The sequence below is a fragment of the Cucurbita pepo genome, chromosome LG01 (assembly GCF_002806865.2).
Source record: "Cucurbita pepo subsp. pepo cultivar mu-cu-16 chromosome LG01, ASM280686v2, whole genome shotgun sequence".
Taxonomy (NCBI): Eukaryota; Viridiplantae; Streptophyta; class Magnoliopsida; order Cucurbitales; family Cucurbitaceae; genus Cucurbita; species Cucurbita pepo.
In genome coordinates, this window is record NC_036638.1 from 6,959,164 (window position 1) to 6,981,040 (window position 21,877).

Here is a 21,877-nt window from a genome sequence, read left to right on the forward strand (position 1 = left end):
CCCTACAATTTTAATATTTTTTTTTTATAGTTTGTATATTTTGACTAAAAAATAAATAAATTATGTCTAGACTCTAATTCTTCCACTTTAAAAAATCTTTAAAATTAAAATATTTGTTAAACACATTTTAAAGTTGGAAAGACGTGATCTTAATTATTTATTCATAAATAATTTAATTAATAAATTATTTTAATTAATTTCAAGTATAATAAAACAATTATGATCATCATTAATCTAACTTGATTTGGTTTAAATAAGTTATTTGAATTTTGTCTGTTTGTAAAATAAAATTTAAATGCAAAATTCAAAATTTATAGAATAAATTTGTAATTAACCTTTTTATATATTAAAATTTATGTTTAATAAAATTGTAATTTTTTAAAATTTTGTGTTCAATAAATTTATAAAAATTCAAAATTCATAGATTTTTAAAAGTTTAGAGATCAAATAAACATAAAAACTCGTAATTAAATTTATACTTTTAAAAGTTGGTACACCAAATAAATACGAATTTAAAAGTTCATAACTTTAACTTATTTTATTTAATAATTCTTAAATATTATTTATTAAAGGCTATGTAAAGAAGCTTACAAGTTACTCATATTTTCCATGTATAAATCATTGTAGTAAGCCGTCTCATCGCCATTTTCAATATTTATTGCATACCCAACAATCCAATCATCTTCCCCAAGAAACTCATCTACCAGCAAAAGGGAATGGAGTGACAGAATGGGCGAAATCTACAATATAAACCCTGAACTAATTAACTTCCAATTTGTTTTAGAGATGCACCTTAGCTAAAAAGTTCACTGTAGAAGTGCGTGGGGGTAACGACCGTAACGGAGGTCGGCTCAATCCGAAGGAAATTATGCGGTGGCAAGAGAAACATTATACACAAGAGACCTGACCAGCAGACAGATTCAAAAGGCCACGGCTGCACACGACTACCAGGTCGATTCATGCTTATGTGAATAAAGCGACATCGGTTATGGATGCTTCTGTACTATAACCTGAAGAAAACACGATAAGAGAATTCGAGACGGGCGCTCGCAACCTTCCCTGTTGCTCGGCTAAAAGGAGCTTATTTGCTAAACTAAGATTGGAACGATGATCTCTAGCAACTGGATCAAGTAGGCTTTTGTCGCTCGGCAAACTGACCTTCAAGGAACTTCAAAACAGATTGACGCTGCCCGTAAAATATGAAAGTTCATCATACATTTGATGGATATGAACACTATTAAGTGTAAGAAGCAAGCAAGGAATCTGAAGTCTTACTCGCTGTTCAAGACCAGGATTCTCAGAATTCAGTGTTAATGATTCCAATAACTTTATGCCTTCCTGAAATCTATCAACTGCCATATCTTCATTTCCTAGACCGCTGTCTACATCTGCAACTTTTGCAAGTGAAACAGCCACATCTAGGATCTGTAGCAACCAATAAGGTCCATTTCAGAAATATGAGAAACTCGTGCTGTATTTTTTAAAAAATGTATGTTAATGCAACAATAAAATCCACAACCGAAGTCTTTGTAAGGCACGATACGAACGATGTCACCTAGACTAGACATCCTATCCCACATTTTTCATAAACATCAAAATACCCGTCTCAAACCTGCAGCCATCTCTTTCTAGAACTCACCAGTTCTTGGATTCTAGAAATTGTCAATCACAAGTACTTGCAGAATACTGAACCAACTAATTACCTAGACTACATTGAGTTCACCAAAATAGCCATTCCTTCTGGAAAATTCTAATCCGAAGAGAAAACGTATTGGGATTTCGCTAATAACAATGAATGATTGATTTAGTTCTTCTACTCTTTCTTGGAAAGAGGTTTATTTAACCAGGTAACCTCTAGAAATTAACAATCACAAACCTGAGCTGGATCATCTGGATGATGCTTGCTCCAATCTTGACGAACATTAAGAGACCGGAGATAATAAGATCTTGCAGCTTGGAGGTCTCCTTCATAATACTTTAGATCACCAATTTTGTTTAGTGATACAGAAAGTGTCTGAATGATCTGAAGGGAGAAACAAGGGTTACTAAGCATTTCAAAAGCAAGCAGTAATTCACAATGTTGACTCAAAAGTTTCGAATAAAGAACCTCGCGAGTCTTTTCAGGCAGCTTTGAGAGAAACTCTACACTTTCTTCAAAGTGAATGATTGCAGAACTAGCATCTCCAGCTGCTCGACTGTAAAATAGGATAAAACAACAGAAATTTACATCAGGATTTATAAGTATTGTTTTAGTAGCTTAAAAATTGGCGGCCACATAATATCCATATGGTTAGTTTCAATGGAATATTCACATCAGGATTTCACAATAGTACAAGTGTTAGTTGTTCATTAGAATGATAACTTCAGAATCTGACTGCCTGAAAAAAGTTTTAGTTAGCCATGGGACCCATGGTTACCTACGCATACAATCCGATGTAAAAATCCCGAGTAAAGTCAGCTTGTTGTATGCTTAACTACCAATATACCGTTCAATCTCCCATGCATCCCCCCAAGATTCATTGATAACTAACTAAATTAAATTATATTGCTAACAAAATAATAGGTAGGAGACTCTTAGAGATACGTCTCATTTAAAACCACACCACCTAAGAGTTTATTCAAGGAAAGCTGCACTTTAAGAAACTATATGCCCCGTCGTAAGAGAGAGAAGAGAACCAACATACCAACAATCGCCAAGTGTGCCGAGAACCGCTCCAAGCTGTGAGCACAATTCGGATGAATTGCCCATTCTTTCTAACTGATCTCGAATATCTTCAACACAGACAGTGAGCCTGGATTTGGCACTTTCAATATTCTGGGCACGAAATGCCTGCGATAAAAAACCAGACTGTAAAACTTTCAAAAACAAAAACTAAAGGGATATTTATTTTCTGTAAATGGTATTTGGATAACTGTTTCCAAAAAGTTGTTTTTTCTTGCTTTCTTTTTGTGTGTTCTTACAGATGAAGCTACTTATTTTCAAAATATTTTCTGTAAATGGTATTTGGATAAATGATCCTTACGCTCTTCAATCAAATATTTTCAGACAACCCCTATAAAAATGAAGCTCACACCACTCACTGACTAGATCGTTCAAATAAAAGAAGCAACATCCAATTGATTGCAGTGAGATATTCAAACATACATTTATATCACAAGCAAAAGAACGAAGCAGGAAGAAATGAACAAGGAATATTACCCTCATGGCTTGTTGGATCAAGAAAGCACCTCTCTCCATGGATAAGTCTTCATAAATTACTACTTTACTTTCACTAACTTCCTCATTCTCTTTGTCTGAGTTCACCTGGGGTCTCTTGATTCTCGCATGACCTTCAATGAAGCGATCAACTGTAGCTTGCAGATTCGCGTCTGCTTCAATCTTCTCAATGTCAGCTCCACACAGGGGACAGTCATTAAAACGCGATATACATGCTCTAGTTCAATTCAAGAAGAAACAATCAAACAATTGACCGAAGGAATCTCGAAAAGAAAAACAAAACGAAGATAAGAAACACCAAAGCTGATTAATTACTTGCAAAAAATGTGAGAACAGGGGACACATCTGCTGCATTCAAAGAGAAGTGCCTGACAAATCATACAGCTCAGAGGGCCAATCTTGAAAGTTTGAGAATCATATCCGAATGGACACTTGCCACCGGCACTGGCAGCATCGGCCCCACCTTTCTCCCCCTCAACCGGACTCTTCGTCAACGAAGCATCGTCCGAACGAGCGGATTTCGAAAACGGGCAAGCAGCCTCCGATTGCGGCTTTCTTGAAGAAGCATCATCGGAACAGCCGGATTTCGCAAACGGACAAACAGATTCCCCTTGTTGCTTCCGTGAAGAAGCGTCGTCGGGACGAGCAGATTTCACGGAGGGACAAACAGGAGTCATCGCGATTCTCGATCGATCTCCCTCTAATACAACTCAAATTTAGAGCTTCTTGTTTCTATATAATCGAAATTGAAAGAACTCAACGAATTCACAAACAAAGACGAAGATGAAACCTGAAAATCAATGCCCTAAGAAGCTCGCACGAATTGGGAATCCCCAGGACTCTGTAGTCACTTCCCGGTTCGCGTCGGGTTCCCAACCACCGGTATTCTCAAAATATGCACAAAGCTCTCCAAATGTATAAAATATAAACACGAGCGACCTGTAGAAAGAATAGAAAGTCCATATCTGCCCGTTTCCGTTAGTGTAATTAATGATAATACAAAATTATAAAATACATTAAATTGCAAAAAATTGAATGACTTATTACCTATTAAAATTACTATATTCCACGAGTTAAAAACATTTTTAAGATAATTAAAAAAACTATCAAATACAAAATAACTAGACAACCATTTACTTTTTAAAAATTAAGTTTATAAGAACTGTTCTCCTTAAATTAAATGGTTTCCTAAAATTTTAAAAATATAATTTTACAAATTAAATGGTTACCAATAATCCTTAAATTTTCCTAAAATTTTCCTAATTGCTTTCCTAGGATTAAACAAATAAATTAATTAGCGAGTTAACTCAAATAGTGAAGAGCACGACATTTTCAAGATTTTGATACAACTGGATGCAGTAAAGTTGCAAGAGTAAAGAAGCGATTATGATATTGAATATACTTCAAATTTCACAAGCTCACAATATTGGAAGGTCACGTCATTGTTTTAAGAGATAACTCACGTAAACTAGCCCAAATACTGATTTCAACCTATAAAGAAAGAAAGAAACGTAAGTTGTGCAAATCATCTCACCATATAAGACGATAAAGATAATGCAACTCGACAGCTCTCCTTGAACTATTCTTGGTGTAAGAATTCGACAACCTACCATAAACTTGGGTTGGAATAACTTTTAACCCTCTGCCCATCGGGGACCGAGTGGTAAGGCCATGATCCGATTGTCATGACTTGAACCTATTCTCTCTAAGCCATTTATTATTTATTTGCATAACTCTCGTTCATCAGTAGGTCAACTCATCACGATGATGGTTAGAAATAGAATGAACTTTTAATTTGAAACCCTCGATGCTGATCCTCCTGAGAACAGAACAAACATAGGAAGATACATACATTATATTCTGTGGTCAAGTGAACACTTTCATTTCTTTAATTACAAAAACAAAACATAAGAAACGCAATGTGTGTGGATTGAAAGAAACATTACCAAATCAAACCCAGAACCAGCATCTAGACTTTACATGGTAAGAGGGGCACAATGGTCATTTTCGTCTGCCCTCGTCGGTAGGATTGCCCGTGTCCAACACGTTAAATCATTGTTTGTTTATGCAAAATAATGTGAACTAAATTCCCAAAAAAATTGTGCTTATTTTCTCACAATTTCTTAATCATTAACCAAATTCTAAAAACAAAATAAGTTTTAGAAAAACTAATCCTTTTTGTTTTCAAAACGCGACTTTAATTTTGACAACACTCGTAAAAAAAGGGGTAGAATTAGTGTTTATAAGCTTACTTCTCAAAAATAAAAAAACTAAATGGTTATCAGGCAGAGCCTAAAGTACGAAAGTTGTATAGGAATTACAGATAAACGGAGTCGAAAGCTTACCTGAATTTCCGATTCAAAAGATGGAGTAGGCATGACTTCCTTGCATCTTGGCACACTCTAAGCTCATCCATAAGAAAAAATTTCAACACCTGGTAAGGAACATGCCACATTGAAACTAGATATTTCGCTTATGAGTTATAGCATGTAAGCTCAAAGTAGTATCATAGACACTCTTCAAGGTTACCTGGTTCAATCTCGGAAAACCTTGCCAAATTCAGCCTCCTTGGGCTGCTTCTCCGCCCCAATTTCCCAAGAAACTCGGACCGGGAGCATTCGATATGCTCGAGAAATCCTTGATTCAAAATATTTGAATAATATGATTTAGGGGACTGGCCTGGAAAATGAGTACCATAAAGCTACATAAATTAGAAACTGTATGGCTTCAACTGAAATGAAGATTCTGCTAGTGCTTATGATTAAGTTAATGACTTATTGGATAGGAGAAAGAATGCATATGTATAAGAGAAGCTTACCACATGCAAAATGCTGCGATCATCTTGTTTCTCCAACATTAGATATATCCATTGGCATCAATCTGCAGATCATATGCAAGCAGGATTTCTTGAAGCTTAGAAGTGGCACTCTCTATTGGATCGATAACCTTCCTTTTCTGAAATCCGAGGACAAGTGCACGATGAGTAACATTGTTCGGAAGGATACTGTTTTCGATCATCTTCTTTACCAAATTGCAACCTTCATCCACATTACCAACACTGCAAAATCCATGAATTAGAGTATTGTACAATATCAAGTCTGGATTTAACCCAATGTCCAGCATTTTACAAAATAGAGCATTTGCTTCGTCTATACGCCGTTCTCGACAATACCCACTAAGAAGAGCACTGCAAGTAACAACATCAGGCTTTACACAGTTGTCAGTCATATGAAACCAAACAAGAAAAGCTTCCTCAAAGTTTCCCCTTTTCGAATATCCATGTATGATATTAGTGTATGTGACAACATCTATATTGAAACCCCTCCTGTTGAGCTCATCTAACATATCCTTTGCCTCTTGAAGAAACCCTCGCGTAACGAGACCATTAATGAGAGTGTTATACGTCACAACATCAGGCGTAAGATTTGTAGATCTCATCGTATCGAGAAGTTCAAAAGCCTTATGCAAGTAGCCCTTCTTTCCATATCCATCCATCAAAATATTATACGTGACAACATCGGGTTTTAAACCCTCAATAATCATCTTTTGGAGCATAACTTCAGCCATTTCCACATCTCGACACTTGCAAAAGTAATCAATGAACAAAGTATACGTGATAACGGAAGGTCGTATTCCACTTTTTAACATCTTCCCCAGGAAAGAAAATGCTCTGTTTACGTTTCCCACTTTACAATAGCCTCCTATCATGGTTGTGTAACTAACACAGTCAGGAACTAAGCCCACCTCAGACATTTCAAGAAAAACTTCAGAAGCTTTTACCGTGTTTCCTTCCCTACATAACTTCGTTATAAAGCTATTGTATATAAAAATATTTAAGGGACGCCTAAAATACTTCAATATTTTACAAGCTATATCCAACTTTCCTAGTTTACAATAACCATCGATAACAGAACTCATCGTAACGGAATCAGGGGAAACACCAAAAGCAGTCATTTTAAACAACAAGGCAGTGGCTTCTTTTAAAAGAGAGATTTTGCATAGTGAGTTGATCACAATTGTGTAATCAACTGCATCAGGCTTCGATCCGAATTTCCTCAACTCCAAAAGCACTTTCCACCCCCTGCTCAGATTACCTTTTGCACAATAATGATAAATAAATAGATTAATCGAATAATTTAAACTTATACCTTGCCTATGCATTTCTTCTAGAAGATCCCAGGCTGACTCCGACTGATTCGTTTGTAATAAAGCTTGTATCACCGCCTTGTATACCCATATAGAAGGAAATATGTCGAAGCTCTTCATTTGACCCATCAATATAAGAGCAGCCGTTACCATTCTTTCCTTGATGTAACAGTCAACCAGCATGCTACATGTGGTTTCTAAAGTCTTCCTTTCATGGTGTGTTTCATAGAAAAGTTTCAGCAATATAGTTGAAAAGCCCTCTTTACTACCATAATTTTTAACAAGATGTGACATTAAATCAACTGCCCTATGATTCATATTCCCAGCAACCAAAATATGCATCATCCTACAGATTGACTCCAGCGACCGATTAGATCCAGATAAACATCCTGACCATTTGAAGTAGTAAAGACAAAGTCGTGCATCTGAACTCTCCTCAAATAGAATATCCAAAATCCTTACGATCTCCAATTGTTTTGGATGCGAACCAAGATTAAACCCATGGTTCCCAAGTATCAATTTTATCAGTTTCATTTCATGATCATCAGCTTTCAGGCGTTTCGAAACTTGAACGTCATTGCCAAAATAATTTTGTTCGTCAGAGTCAACATCAGAGTTAGTAGCAGCAGGAAGTTCAGAAGTAAAGCAGTCCTCGTCCGCATAGTTGAAAGAAGACAACGCAGAATTGGCAGTTGCAAAATATCTGCATGGTCTTTTTCTTCCAAAGTTGAGCTTGGAGCAGAAATTTATTATTGAAAATGCACTCTTCATGAAGAATCAGAAACTAGAAACAAATGAGCTAAATAAGAAAAGTAGCCATATATCATACGACCCATCATGATTCTTCTGATTACAAAGCTCTTTATGAAGAACATAGCCATCAAAATTTCAAAGCTGGTATATAAATTGAATGGCGATGGCATGAAATCCTAATCCCCTTTGAAAGCAGACACAACAATGTTGACTCAATATTTAATTTTCATCACCATATTTCTCTTATCTGTTCATTGCAAAACATCCCCAGTACATTCATCACAAAAATCGGAAACTTCGACTAAAGAATGCAAGTTACAACATTCAAGCTGCTCTCAGAATTTGAAATACACTATATGCGTTCATAACACTAACATACCTGAACCATGCGGAGATGACGAGATGAAGCAGCCAAGGCACTCAAAAGTTGAAGGCGCCAAAATGGCAGAGGCCTCAGAAGAACGATGAAATACTGAAGGCTCAATGACGGGCCCGATTGATCGAGAAAAATGCAGAAAAGCGGAAGAAAATCCCTCCCGAACTCAGCTCCGATAACAGAAATTCAACTTGCAGTAGTTGCAGCGGTACTTCGAAAGGAACATGGAAGTGATTTTCGGAATCATTAACACGAGCATAGACGATATGATTAGGGATTTAACAAACTGAAACCCTAATTTCAGAGAAAAATTCGCAGATAAAAATTTTGGAAGTGAAGAACCAAGTTTCCGCTGGGGATGGAATGGGGATGGGTTGAGGCGGCAACCAGGCCAAGCAGACGGCAATCTTTTAGACCACCAAAGGCACTTTCAAATAAACAATTTTTTGTAAATGCCTGAATGGTTTTTTTTTTTTTTTTTTTTTTTTTTTTTTTTTTTTTTTNTCACTTATATAAAATTATTTTTCTTTAAAAAAAAAAAAATCATTCAAAATAAACAAAATTATAATATAATTCTTTTTAAATAAGAAAAATAAAAAAGAAATAAAAAGTACTCCAATTTAAAATTTATTTTATTTACTTTTAAAACTCGTTTTAATAAATGACTTTGAGACGGTTATGCATATTATTTATTTTATATCTTGAATGAGCGATAATATAACCTTAAAATATTCTAAATATTAGATTTTAAGTAGATAGCACCATTAAATTTCTCCCATCTTTCAAGCATGTCAACATTTTTTGCACTATTTTTCACGTGTTTATTGATTTAAAAGACGGATCAACATATTCATTATATTGTAAGAAAATCGATAAAATATTACCAAAGAAGCAACAAAATGTTACAAATGTGAATATGATTTAAAAATTATAAGCATTTTAACTTATTTAATTGAGCAAATATCAATTTATACTCCTAAACTCGAGTTGTATTAATTAAAATCTCAAACTTTTAACAATACATCAAATTAAATAAACTCAAAATCGTCTAAATAAAATCATGACATTATACAATTTATATATAGATGCTACATAGTTAGTTCTTATCCCTATAAGACAACAATACAATATAAATTATGGGATAATTCAGCTTTCACAGAACACAACTGTATAATACAGTATAGAATAGTCCTACCAGAAATTAAGCCCTAAGAATCTATAAAGAAAAATGATGAAACAATGGGTTGTAAAGATAGCCACCTTGATGTTATTTCAGCTTCACAAAGCTGTATCTTTGAAACGCTCCTTTGGGACAGGAAAATGTTGTTTGTTTGGTAGGAAGTGACATGTTTCCTAGTTCATCTTCAGAAGTTGCAAGACCACAGGCCTTGCAAAATGATTCCACTTCTGATTCCTGAAATAAGCTTGAAAAATTATAATAAACAACTGCAGATCTTTACATAAGCGATCGAGAAGATCATAAGTTATGTCATAAATTATTATACCTCCATCATTAAAAGCATGGATAGATCCACCAGAGGATAGGGATGAAGCTTGTATCCACCATTGTTTATGTAAGACAAAGCTAATGCACGAATCTGCATAGCGAGCGATAAATGCCTTAGGAGAAAAAAAAAAAAACGATCGAGTTCCCTTTTTTCTAACCAAATGATTAAGTGTCCTTGTCGGGACCTGGCAGCCCTAACATTCATAAAAATTATATTCTGCATTCTTGTCGGGACCCGGCAGCCCGCAGCCCTAACATTCATAAAATTATATTCTTCATTCTTGTCGAGACCTGACAGCCCTAACATTCATAAAAATTATATTCTTCGTTCTTGTCGAGACCTGAACGCCCTAACATTCATCAAAATTGTGACTTCGAAATCAAACAACTTTTTATTAAGGCCAACTTGAAGGCTTCCTTCTCATCCCTTTGACTTAACCTTTCATGTATACAAATTTCAGATTAAAATATCGAAAGGGAGAGTTTCAAGATTATGGTTACCTCATTAACGTAAGGTTCAAGAATGCAATATTGAAGGTTGGAAGCCTCAGCTCCTATGGTACAAAGGAAACCCTTATAATTACACATCCGAAAATATCTGTTCAAATGAACGGCAGGAGCAGATAGAAAAGAAAAGTGAAGATTGTGAGATGAGAAAAGGAAACTTCTCTCCAAACATCATTAGGCATTACTGGAACACAAAAAACAAACAAATCTTCAGAAGAAAATAGTATACCGTAAAATTGTCCGAGCAAAACGCATTTCCTTCGACTTGATCGCAGGAGACCGTAAAGTACGAAACCACAAAGTAAGTGGTTCCCCCTGACAAATTAGAGACAGCAATGTGTTACTCATAGGACACAGCTAACAGTAGATTGTACTGTATTGATTCAAAAATTATCAATGCTTTCAGTAAGCTAGAGAACAGACCGTTGCTTGGCTATTAGAATCCAGATGAAGCAGCACATACAATGAATGGAACTCGGCTTCATTTTCAAATATAGCACCGTTGGATCTGTTAATTTCATAGAGATTAAGTAGTGTGATCAAAGCCTTTGAGAGCTGCTGCGTGTTGAGGTGATGCATTGAGGAAGCATTTGAATTACTATCACCATTTAAAAGCTTCTGGTGTGATGTGACATGAAATCTAACCTGTAATGAAGAAGATTCAAGATCAATGAAAATAGGGGTGCATTTTCATCTACTCCAACAAAATTAACCAAACAGTTCGCAAACTTTGAGGTTCAAAATGCATTTCTACATGTTTGAAGTCTTTAAGTTCAACCTGCAGTACAGTTCCAAATATTTTATACACTAAAGACCATTGGTCAGAAGTTTTAAACAGTAATTGAAATGTGATCTGAAAAGATGAATGTCTAATAATTCATTCATCAGCATAATGACACAATCCATATTTGCTAGCAACCAAAATAAATAAATAAATATAAAAGGCATACAAGAAAGAAGACAAAAACCAACAAAAGCTTTGCAATTACTTTTAGATCTTTGAATGTCTATTTTCCTTAAACATCATCAAAAACTAAGTGAGGCAAATGGGCTAACTAAAACCCATTTAGGGCCCTATCTTTCCATCAAAGCTCGTTGTTTGCCTCATAAAGGTAGTGGATATGGCAGTAACTTCTGAACTACATCGTTAGTTTCTTTAAAAATGTCGAAAAAAACAAAGTAAGGGTGAATTAGGAACATCTGATATCAGAATAATAGAAAAGAGTTGCGCATATCAAAGGCAGTCAAGAGCACGAGATTCCAGGTGCCGCACAAACTAATTGGTGGGGTATTTAAGTTAAGAACATAAAAGGAAATAAACAATTTCGAGTAAGACAACTACTGCAAAGGACCGAGCACACGCCCCACGATCAGTTATATAGTTTCCTAAAACACAGTTACATAGAATCAAGTTTCAAAATACTTCACTTCTAGGAAAGGGAGTGATGCATAGAATAGAACAAGTACAAGATGATACCGACCATTTCTTCATACATGTAGATGGCCTTCTCATTAGCAATATTCTGTATGCTGAGGTCTTGCCTTATAGATCTTGTTCTATCAAATACAAAGTCATGAATCACTTCAAAAGGTTGCTCTTTAGTATCCAAAAAGCTCAGGACATATTTCAATGTTTTCTCCAGTACAGGTAGAGGCCGCACATCTAATGCTTGGTCACTCTTGGCAGACATTGTTCTGCAGAACTAAACAAGTGAAATGTTACTGCTGATGATACCTACCAAGAAATGTGGTGAAAGAAAAAACCAATCTATCCATCATGATCAACGATATCACAAATAATTAATCTATATTCGAGCAGAACGAGCCAATGACAATAGAGGATTCAAGTCATTGGGAGTTGCAAATGCCTAGCTATCATTCTGTTCAAAGTAGTGATACTCACTTCCATGCACGATTAACGAATTCAATATTGCAAATTAGTCCGAAAATTTCACAAGAGAAACAACAATTCTAAATCGCAAAAAGAGGTTCACCAGAAAGATGAAGGATCATCATAGAACACTTTTTCAACGACAATGGAAACTAAATAAATTGTTGGAGGCCCCTAAATGAGTTAATTGACAGTTGCATACTTCCAATATACTGCCAAATTCATATGCAATAGCTTCTTCTTCTTTCTCCCCCTTTTCTTTTTGGTAATTGGCAGTAATAATTGTATCTTAACTTTAAGAACATGGTTTACAAATCACTTCCTCCAACCAAGAAAATATAAAAGAAGAGGCCGAGATGTTTAGCATTAGAAACCAAAAAAGAGGCATTCAGATGCAACATAAAGCAACTATCAGTAGATAATACCTTTTTGACGGCCAGATCTGGAGATGTTTTGCTAGGATTTCCGTGCAGCCTTTCAAATATAGCCAAATCTCGCAGCCTTTCACGCTGTGCTCTTTCTGCCTCTGTTTACAAATATGAAAACTCTTACCAAAGCAGCTAACATATGATTTAGAAGAAGAAGAAGCTAACATTCGTGTAACAGTGTCACCCCAAAACCGAAATACTAATCCAACAAAAATTAAGCAGTCTGGAGGATTAATCGAGCTCAGCCCACAAGCATGAGTTAATGTGCTTGTCATATAGCACAGAATTACACATTTCCCTGCCTTCTACAAGCTATGAGCAACCAAAACAGATAAATGTTTACAGAAAACAGAAAAGGATTTGAGAGCGTTTATATAGTCCAATAGTCTCGCCACAACAAAGATCAAGAAACTGGAAGACGTGGACGGTTTCAACTTACCAGGGCACATGGAAGGACAAGTGCCGACTAATACCGGCGGAAGATCGAAGTGAGAACGGCCATCATGTCCAACGTCGTCTTCTTTCGCCTCTAACTTCTGTAAATAGATTTTACTATCGCTACTTCTTCTGCTACGCCAGTCAGCATCATCCTCAAAGCTGAGATTACTGTTGGTATTGTACTTAGAATGCTTGTAGTCGGCGTTTCTACTGCGGTTGGAATAAGATCTGCGGGAAGTGGAGCTCGAAGATCCGGCCGAATCAGATGGTGCAGCCGATCGATACGGAGGATGATTTCGACGTTGACGCTCCGTCCTCTCCATGGATGAACTTGAAACTTTCCCTCAATTAACGCGCAGAATCAACTTTCGATCTTGAATTCCTAAATGCACCTGTGTAATCCCCGAGCCTCAACTGAAAGTTTAAAATCTAAGTTTACCTTCGATCTCTCTCAATTTTATTGAAGGTCTTAGAGACCAAAATCCGAGATAAGGCCAAACACAAAAATGATGAGGAATAAAAGAACTTAGGAAAAATATAAAAGAAAAATGATAGAAAATTAAAAGAAAAATGATAGAAAATTAGAAGGATGGTCAAGGTTAATCTCTGGAGGGTAATTTGGTCATTACACCCTCCATTTTAGTAACATACTTAAAAAAAAAAAAAGAAAAAAAAAAAAAAGGAAAAAGGAAAAGGAAGAGAAGGAAAAATGGCTGAAAGAAAAAGAATATAAATGGTGAGAGAAAGAAAATTCTAGAGAGAGAAGGAAAATTCTAGAGAGAGAAGGAAAATTCTAGAGAGAGAAGGAAAGTTCTAGAGAGAGAGGGAGGTCACCGCCGCTCCGGCGACGAGGGGTCCGGTTCCGGCCGAACCTTCTTCATGAAATCTTCACAGAATTCAGAGGAGAATATTCTTAACTTTTAGATCATCCAAAACCATCAAGAAACAAGGAAAAATCTAAAGGTAAAGTTCTTGAATCTAGATTCTCGAAATTGCTTCAGATCTGTGAGATATAGTAAGAGTTAGAGCCTGAACTTTGAGTATGTTAATCTACAGAGGATTACGCTCAAAACCTGTGAAGGAAGTTGTAATCGATTCAGATCGGAAATGGGAGTTTCGGCGTTCGTCAAAGAGGTAGGCATTGATGTTTCTTGCCATTTTCGGACTAAGGTAATTATTCCGGGGATTAGAATTAAATTACAAGAAAAATACCTTCCTAAAGATGAATATACGCTCTACAAATCTCGTGAAGGAACCATGTTGATCCGAGTTAGGTAGAACGAAATGTGAAAATGTAAAGAAAATGGAACAAAGTAATCGAATGCTGGAAATCGCAGGAGAAGGGAGGAGGCTGCGCTTCGCCGGAGGAGAAGGGCCACGTGTCAAGCGTCCATTGGAGAAGAAAAATCAAAGAAATACTTCGCGTCGGGCGGGATTCGATGGCCGGCGGCCCGCTACTCGAGTTCGCGACCCGATGACCCGCGCGCAACCCGGACCACCGACCCGGTTTCTGGTTGCCACGCGTCAGCGTAAACGAATTCGAATTTCCAGCGCGCCCTTCCGGTTTCGAACCGACGACCTTGACCTCGGCTGACCGTTTATCGGGCGCCACGTGGCAACACCTCAGCGCGCGTCTCCCCTCCCTCATGCGCGTCCGTACGCGCGCGTGGCCGTGCGCGTGTAGCACCTTCCCAGGCGCGTGTGAGCGCGTGAGGTGCTGTTTTCAGCCCGTTCGATTTCTGTTTGCCCGATTTTCCTCCCGATTCCAACTCTAACCCTATTTTTAAATGGAATAGGGTTTAAATGAGATAATTCAGTAATTGTGGACACTCTATTGGTGTAGAAATGCTCAACCAAGAACACGCGTCAATCGTGTAAGTCACCACACGGATCTTTAGGAAGAAATACTTGTAGGANCGAATAACACGCGTCAATCGGGTAAGTCACCACACGGATCTTTAGGAAGAAATACTTGTAGGAGTCGCTTGGTTATGCATGCATGCTAGTTAAATTACCTTAGGTGGTATTTTTCCATGATTGAATGTAAGTAATTTGATTGTTAAGAGTATGAATGTGTTATGTGAAATATTACGAGAATTATCTGAGTGTTGCTATTATGTTTTAAGCTTCCGCTTTATATGTAAATGTTTAATTCATGCTGAAAAGAGAATAGGAACTTGTGAACTCTGCGCTCCGGGATTTGATGGATGTCATGGCCCCGTTGAGCATGTGTGTTATTTTGCATGAATTTTTGCATGATGATGCTGGATGATAGTTGTGTGCACACTCAGTTAATTTCCACGTCCCACAAGAATTATAAAGTCTAGGGATATGTGGTTAGAGTAACAAGACCTAAGGTATAGACCTAACCTTTCCCTAGAAGGCTAACAGACCACCACGGCATACGAACCATCTCTAGAGTACCCTTAGGCTGCATGTGCGTGATTGGTGTCATAACTTCGTGGGGGACCAGAGGGTTCCTGATCAGAATTCGTCTGCTCCTAGCCGTTTTAGCATGGAAAACGTGAGCCCACGTCGTATAGACCATTTAGCTGGATGGGTTAAGGGGGGTAGCTCTCCCCGACCAGGGGGACTGTCATGGGCCTAAGGGGTTGCAGCTCACCCCCTAGGCAAGTTATCAGATAGTCTCAGAGCCATGCCGAGGTAGCTACTCGTAGGGCACCAGTCATTACACAAGTCAGCATAAGGGAGTTCTAAAAGAATCCTTTAAATGGAAGGACTGAGAACCAAAGAAGCCCTAAAAGACAAGTCCTAATGAGCTAAGACCAGAATCAGACGTTCTAGAGCCAAAGGAAAGTCCGTGGTTGTTTGTTAAGTTTAGGGTGCGACGAGAGCCTACAAGTAGGTGGCTTACTGAGTATAATTTTTATACTCATTCCTTTTTACCCTTTTTTCTCAGGTGCCGGTTGAGGTGGAGGAGCGTTCGAGAGCTGTGCGGTCACAGAGGGGGTCGTTCCGGAGCGTCAGTCCCTTGTCGGTCTATTAGAGTCTTTTGTATTTTCCTTTGTATTTGTAATTCCTTTTGTAATAATTTCGAAACAAATCTTCTCTCTCTTGTTTTAATCAAATGGAGTTTTTATCTTTTTATTTTACTTTCCTTCCCTTCTATTTTCTTTTTGTTAGTTTTCGATTTCGTCTTTTGGTTCACGGTCTGATTTTCGAAGCCTCGAAAATCGGGTCCTGACAACCTGTTACAACTACAAATTGCAAATTCTCCATTGTTTTCGGGAAGAACGATACAAAAATGTCACGAATTAGGGGAAAGGGCAGCCAATTATCCAAATTAATCTCAAAACTTCAATTGAGCTCTTAACGATTTAATCTTTTTCTTTTAGTTTATTAGGAATATTATTTTGATAAATTGCTTTTATAACATTATTTTGATTTTTCTTAAATATTTAAAAAATACTCTTAAAAATATAAATATTTTAAATTACAGTGGTCTAGGACAGAAATCCATATATAATTTTGTCTAAGTTCCAATAGATTTCTATTCTAATAATAATATTAAAATATTTATGAAATTGCACAGTCAAATGTAACCAAATTGGTCCCATAGAAGTTGAAGGGAGAAACAAAACATTTCTTATAACGGATGTGAGAACCTTTCCCTAACCGACCAAGCTAGCTTCTAAGATTGTGAGGTCCCACATCAGTTTTAAATAAGAACGAAACATTTATTATAAGGATGTAAATACCTTTACCCCATAGACGAATTTTAATACCGTGAGACTGACGACGATACGTAACAAACTAAAATGAACAATATATACTAGCGGTGAGCTTGAACTCTTACAAGAGATGTCAATTTAACTGAAAAGACTTGTCCTGAACTAAGTAAGAAATGCTCGATTCTAGTTAGTAAAGAGAGTCTTCACTCCATTAGCTAAACGGGACGAGACAATATTCTCCATTGGCTCAAAATTTCGAATTTGTCTAAAAATTTCAACCTAATGGAATTGGTCTAAAAATTTGCTATAAAAGTTTCCATTTTTATCATTTTCTAAACTCTAGTTCTCTTCGCATTTGATCATCCTCTCTCTCTCTCTCAAATGCCAACTCCACTTAAGCTCACCAATGGCGCCATCCCTTGCGTCGTTTTCCCGGTGGCGGTAAAAGCTTCACTCGATTTTGAAATTTCTGCGACATTTTAGAATCTGAATGCGTAAACATTTTAATTTCTATTATCATCTTCCCGAATTGTTATTCTTCAGGGTTCGAATAAACTGCAGCCGAAGACAATTTTCAGAGCTTCCCCGCCATTTCGCGTCTCAAAGCCGAATAACATTTTTGTTAGTCGGAACCCTAGCATCCGACAATGCCTTAACAATGCCGAAATTAGCGTAAGTGTTTCTCAGTGAATTGGCAAAACAGCAATCTCCTTCACTTTCTGCAGTTTAATTCTTTCGTTCTATGGTGTTTTGTCCACTTGCTTCAGAATCTACGCCCTAATTTTTGGGGGTGGTTTCTGTGTTGTTTTGCTTATTGATGTCTCTTTCCAATTGAATTGTTCGGTCCGCGGAGCGATAATAATGTTTCAAACTTCTAATTGCCCTGGTTTTGCACCCTCTGAGTACCATCATGTCTTTCTTTTGTCTAATTGGCAATGAATGCTATGGTATGCTTGGTTCTATGCATTCCATTTGGCCCCATCACTGTTTTCGTTTGAATTGGGTTATAATTTCTTATATTTCGGAACTGAAACTTCTATGAAGTCGCTGGAAGATTATTTCTATGAAGATTTTTTGCATGTTTAAGTGTTGGTTTACTTTCTATTGACTTCAGTTGTTTATATGAATAGAATGTGGCAGTAAGTGAAATTTTAGGCACGAATGTTCCTGCATTTGGACAAGCGTATGTATTACTGATTAGATACTGCCAATGTCCTGTTATAGGCCAATGATCCATTGAAATCGGAAAATGGCTTTTCCAATCATGAAACTGAAGGTATGGCATAAAAAACCGAACCTATGAACTCATGGTTGAGTCTTGATGCATTCAGTGAACTTTAGATTTTCAAATGTCATATTCTTGATTAAGAACTTACGAATTCTCATCCCTTTCCTTCTCTCTCTTGTTAGGTTCGATGGAAAAGAATGAAAATCATAAAAAACATCCGCGAAAATCAATCGAGTACTACTACTACTTGCCTTGCATATATTTGGTGAATTCTAAGGCTACTGCTTTTTTCTGTTAATAATGCAATGGAGGTGGTGAGACCTTCCTTTTTCTGCTCAATCTCTCTCTACTCTTTAGTTTCTAATCAAAGTCATACTTGTACAACAAAGCTTAGCAACAAAAATAGTCTACTTCATGTTCCACTAATATTTGTACTGTTTTGTTGGTTATTGTCATTTTTAGTTTATATTGGTAGATTATTTTACATTTAAGAAAAAAGGGGGTCTCAGAATATATTTGATCCCCTAAGAATAAGTCATATCAAAGAGCAAGTCAAAGCCCTCAGACAGGCAATTTTTCATATTTATTTTTTATAATATCATTACTTATTGGTCAAGTCAAGTCAGCTTTGCGATTCTAGAATTTTGCAGTACATAAATGTTGGGTACAAAATACATAAAGTTATAAATTGAAAAGGAAACAAAGTTTCCATTTAGCAACCACATGAAATAAAACAGAGATCTTCTTGGCCTTATCAAAATGTTACAAAGATCTCCTTGGCTCTATTGAAAGGAAACGAAGAACTCTTCTTGCCTTTACCGAAATGAAACAAAATCTGCTTGACTTTATCGAAAGGAAACAAAGTTCTTCTTGGCCTTATTGAAATGAAACAAATATCTTATCGACTTTATCTTATTGGACGCATCAGTGCATACTTCATATTAGGCATACATCAGTCTTGGAGACATTACATTTCATTTTCGCTCATTTATTCTAGTATACGTTCATCTTGTAGGGTGCTGGATAAATTGAGGAGATATGGAGTTTCTGGAATATTGTCTTATGGATTGTTGAATACAGTCTACTATCTTACAACATTTCTTGTTGTGTGGTGAGTCCATTTCTATTTTTACTACTTAGTTACTACTATTATGAATTGTTACTACGTAGGAGAGACTTAAAGGCTTCATAAGTTTAGGAGGTTATTTGGTATGCGTGTTGGTGATTAGAATTGGATGTTCGGGGATGGCAATGATAGGAACCAGATGATTAGGCTTGGAAATTGTATATAGATAGGTAAGAATTAAGAAACTACAGTAAGATGTTTGAAAGCAATTCTTGGAAGTTGGATGCTTCCACCTCCCTCAACCCGATCAATTTAGTGGGACTCTGATTAAAAACACCTTTACCACCGATCAGTGGGCGATAATTTATTTTATGTTATTATTATTTAAAAATAATAATAATAGCACTCTCTATGTCATACTATTGTTTGTCTTCTGTTTATTTCTTCACTCTTCCATTAGCAGTGTACTCGGTCATGTTATCATATTATTTATTTGCATTTTAGGTTCTACATTGCACCACCACCTGCGAAAATGGGCTATGTTGCAGCTGCTGGAAGGTGAAAAACTTTATTGTAGGAGGCCCTTTCTATATGGCTAGTTGCTTTACTCCTTTTGTTGGGCTATCATTTTGGTCGTTTTCTTTCATTTTTCTCAATGAAAGCTTGGTTTTATATCGAAAAAAATATTTGTGTAGGATGGAGTTTTATAATAAGACATTGACACATAATAATCTTGTAGATTTCTCAAGATAATGGCTACAGTCTGGGCTGGAAGCCAAGTTACTAAGCTGGCAAGAGCGGCAGGGTGAGCTCTTATATTCCTGCTTTTTATCTATTACTATTCTGGTACGTGATTCTGCTCATCATTAAACAACCCAACTATATGAAGAGAACTGTAAGCCAAGTTAAATGCTTGCATTTTTTTTCCAACTTCCATAACTTAGAAAGGCCTACTTGATAACATCTTTGTTTTCAGTCTTCTATATTTATAATTACGCTCCTGTAACAACCCAAACCCACTACTAGTAGATATTGTTCTCTTTGGTTTTTTCCTTTCGGACTTCCCTTCAAGGTTCTAGGGAGAAGTTTCCACACCCTCATAAAAAATGTTTCGTTCTCCTCTTTAACTGATATGAGATCTCACAATCCATCCCCTTCGGGCCCAGCGTCCTCGTTGGCATTCATTCCCTTCTCCAATTGATGTGGGACTCCCCAATCCACCCCCTTCGGGGCCTAGTGTCCTTGCTGGCACACCGCCTCTTGTCCACCCCCCTTTGGAGCTCAACCTCCTCGTTGGCACATCGCCCGATGTCTGGCTCTGATACCATTTGTAACAGCCCAATTCCACCTTTAGCAGATATTGTCCTCTTTGAGTTTTCCCATTCGGGCTTCTCCTCAAGGTTTTTAAAACGCATCTGCTAGGGTTAGGTTTCACACTCTTATAAAGAATGTTTCGTTCTACTCCCCAACCGACGTGGGATCTCACAACTCATTTGCTCTTTTAAATCTATTTTCAAGATTGATTTTGTTAAAAAAAAAATATATTTAAAATCTGGTCAGTATTTTAAAAAATAGTAGTTCTACAAGTTTAATTCTCAAGAACAGAATCAAAAGTCGTCGGATATTAAATCTCACTCCCATTTCAATTCCTAAAACGAGGAAGCAACTTGTTAAAACCAAAGCTTCTCATTCATGCAGAGCTCTTGCTATGGCGCCGTTCGTCGACAGAGGATTGTCGTGGTTCACGGTCAAATACAACTTCAAGTCTCAGGGGAAGGTTACTAGAAACGAAACTTCAATACATCCATTGTGTTTTTTGTTTCATTTCATTGATATTATGCTCAAAATTAACCCATCTCCAGGCAGTTGTGGCGATTGTTGGATTCTGCTTAGGATTGTCTCTCTTGTTATTCATTGCTGTTACTCTGCTTTCAGCATAAGACAGGTTCTTCCCTTGGAAAGTAAGTACTTTTTCTCTCACATCATTCATTACCCTATTCCCAATGAGTGTTTCCTTGTCCTCAATATTGAAGGCTATCACCTTTTTTTTCTTCCTTAAAAATTAAACTTTCCAATATTTTAAAACATAGGGTGGAGGTTTAACCAAAACGATATGTTTTATCAACGAGATTGTCGTTATTGTCGAGAATATGTTACACAATTCAAATTTAGGTTTGAATTTTCATATTTCAATCTTTACCCTTCGTTGTTGAAACGGTTATTTTATTTAAATTCTCAAGAAATTTGTTAATTCATTTTAAATCTAACTCAAATTAGAACAATTAATTAAACCAGTCTTAAATGTTAATTTTCTTCCAAATTGATTCCTTGGAAGGTATGAATTAGAGCCTAGAGGGTTAAAAAAAAAAAAAAAAAAAAAAAAAAGGGAACGGAATTTTATTTTTTTACATTTTTTTCTCATTCTTTAATTAATTTTTATTTTCCAACCCTTCAGACACATTGATTCTCTCGTCTAAAACCATTGCCTGTCAGTCAGTAAGATTCCAATTCCAAATAAATAATTAAAACATTATTTTTTTATAATTATTTTTTCTATTAAAATATGTTACAAAGGCCCGACCAGAGACATGTATAGAAGATATTTAAAAATAAAATAAATAAATAACG

The 21,877-nt window shown here is 36.5% G+C and overlaps 3 protein-coding genes and 1 long non-coding RNA gene across 14 annotated transcripts; 2 read left to right on the plus strand and 2 right to left on the minus strand.

The window, feature by feature from the left end:
- Positions 1-578: 578 nt before the first annotated feature.
- On the minus strand, positions 579-8,898 carry LOC111799823 (protein NCA1-like). 7 transcript variants are annotated; one of them, XM_023683321.1, is made up of 12 exons: positions 5,747-5,891; positions 5,563-5,651; positions 4,828-5,036; positions 4,640-4,708; positions 4,008-4,156; positions 3,533-3,917; positions 3,200-3,434; positions 2,685-2,830; positions 2,108-2,195; positions 1,877-2,023; positions 1,276-1,425; positions 579-1,186 (listed from the first exon to the last, which is right to left on the minus strand). In XM_023683321.1, exons 6-12 carry the CDS (start codon positions 3,892-3,894, stop codon positions 1,127-1,129), a joined length of 1,188 nt encoding a protein of 395 aa, XP_023539089.1. In that variant the 5' UTR covers positions 3,895-3,917; positions 4,008-4,156; positions 4,640-4,708; positions 4,828-5,036; positions 5,563-5,651; positions 5,747-5,891; the 3' UTR covers positions 579-1,126. The 7 variants fall into 7 exon arrangements, 2 of the variants coding, with proteins under 2 accessions (XP_023539089.1, XP_023539097.1); XM_023683329.1 differs by lacking the exons at positions 5,563-5,651; positions 5,747-5,891 and adding an exon at positions 5,164-5,550; XR_002815917.1 differs by lacking the exons at positions 579-1,186; positions 1,276-1,425; positions 1,877-2,023; ... (2 more) ...; positions 3,200-3,434; positions 3,533-3,917 and adding exons at positions 6,036-6,918; positions 7,366-8,147; positions 8,496-8,898 and having other exon boundaries at positions 4,013-4,156; positions 5,747-5,896.
- A 638-nt stretch (positions 8,899-9,536) lies between these two features.
- LOC111795851 (SAC3 family protein C) lies at positions 9,537-16,603 on the minus strand. Of its 2 annotated transcripts, XM_023678461.1 has the most exons (9): positions 16,473-16,603; positions 13,265-13,655; positions 12,823-12,923; positions 11,988-12,209; positions 10,930-11,151; positions 10,736-10,821; positions 10,501-10,597; positions 9,998-10,090; positions 9,537-9,906 (listed from the first exon to the last, which is right to left on the minus strand). In XM_023678461.1, exons 2-9 carry the CDS (start codon positions 13,584-13,586, stop codon positions 9,760-9,762), a joined length of 1,290 nt encoding a protein of 429 aa, XP_023534229.1. In that variant the 5' UTR covers positions 13,587-13,655; positions 16,473-16,603; the 3' UTR covers positions 9,537-9,759. The 2 variants fall into 2 exon arrangements, with proteins under 2 accessions (XP_023534229.1, XP_023534237.1); XM_023678469.1 differs by lacking the exon at positions 16,473-16,603 and having other exon boundaries at positions 13,265-13,904.
- Positions 14,017-16,375, plus strand: LOC111795880. 2 transcript variants are annotated; one of them, XR_002815262.1, is made up of 5 exons: positions 14,025-14,226; positions 14,320-14,397; positions 14,601-14,977; positions 15,060-15,137; positions 16,184-16,371. It is a non-coding gene; the product is annotated as an uncharacterized LOC111795880 (long non-coding RNA). The 2 variants fall into 2 exon arrangements; XR_002815263.1 differs by lacking the exons at positions 14,601-14,977; positions 15,060-15,137 and having other exon boundaries at positions 14,017-14,226; positions 16,184-16,375.
- Positions 16,604-17,310: 707 nt separating the features above from the next.
- Positions 17,311-21,464, plus strand: LOC111795864. 3 transcript variants are annotated; one of them, XM_023678489.1, is made up of 9 exons: positions 17,311-17,396; positions 17,499-17,627; positions 18,180-18,231; positions 18,366-18,417; positions 19,199-19,294; positions 19,754-19,807; positions 19,989-20,054; positions 20,948-21,026; positions 21,112-21,229. In XM_023678489.1, the coding sequence occupies exons 1-9, from the start codon at positions 17,337-17,339 to the stop codon at positions 21,187-21,189; spliced, it is 666 nt and encodes a 221-aa protein (XP_023534257.1). In that variant the 5' UTR covers positions 17,311-17,336; the 3' UTR covers positions 21,190-21,229. The 3 variants fall into 3 exon arrangements, with proteins under 3 accessions (XP_023534257.1, XP_023534249.1, XP_023534266.1); XM_023678481.1 differs by having other exon boundaries at positions 20,948-21,464; XM_023678498.1 differs by lacking the exons at positions 17,311-17,396; positions 17,499-17,627; positions 18,180-18,231 and having other exon boundaries at positions 18,406-18,494; positions 20,948-21,464.
- Positions 21,465-21,877: the final 413 nt, after the last annotated feature.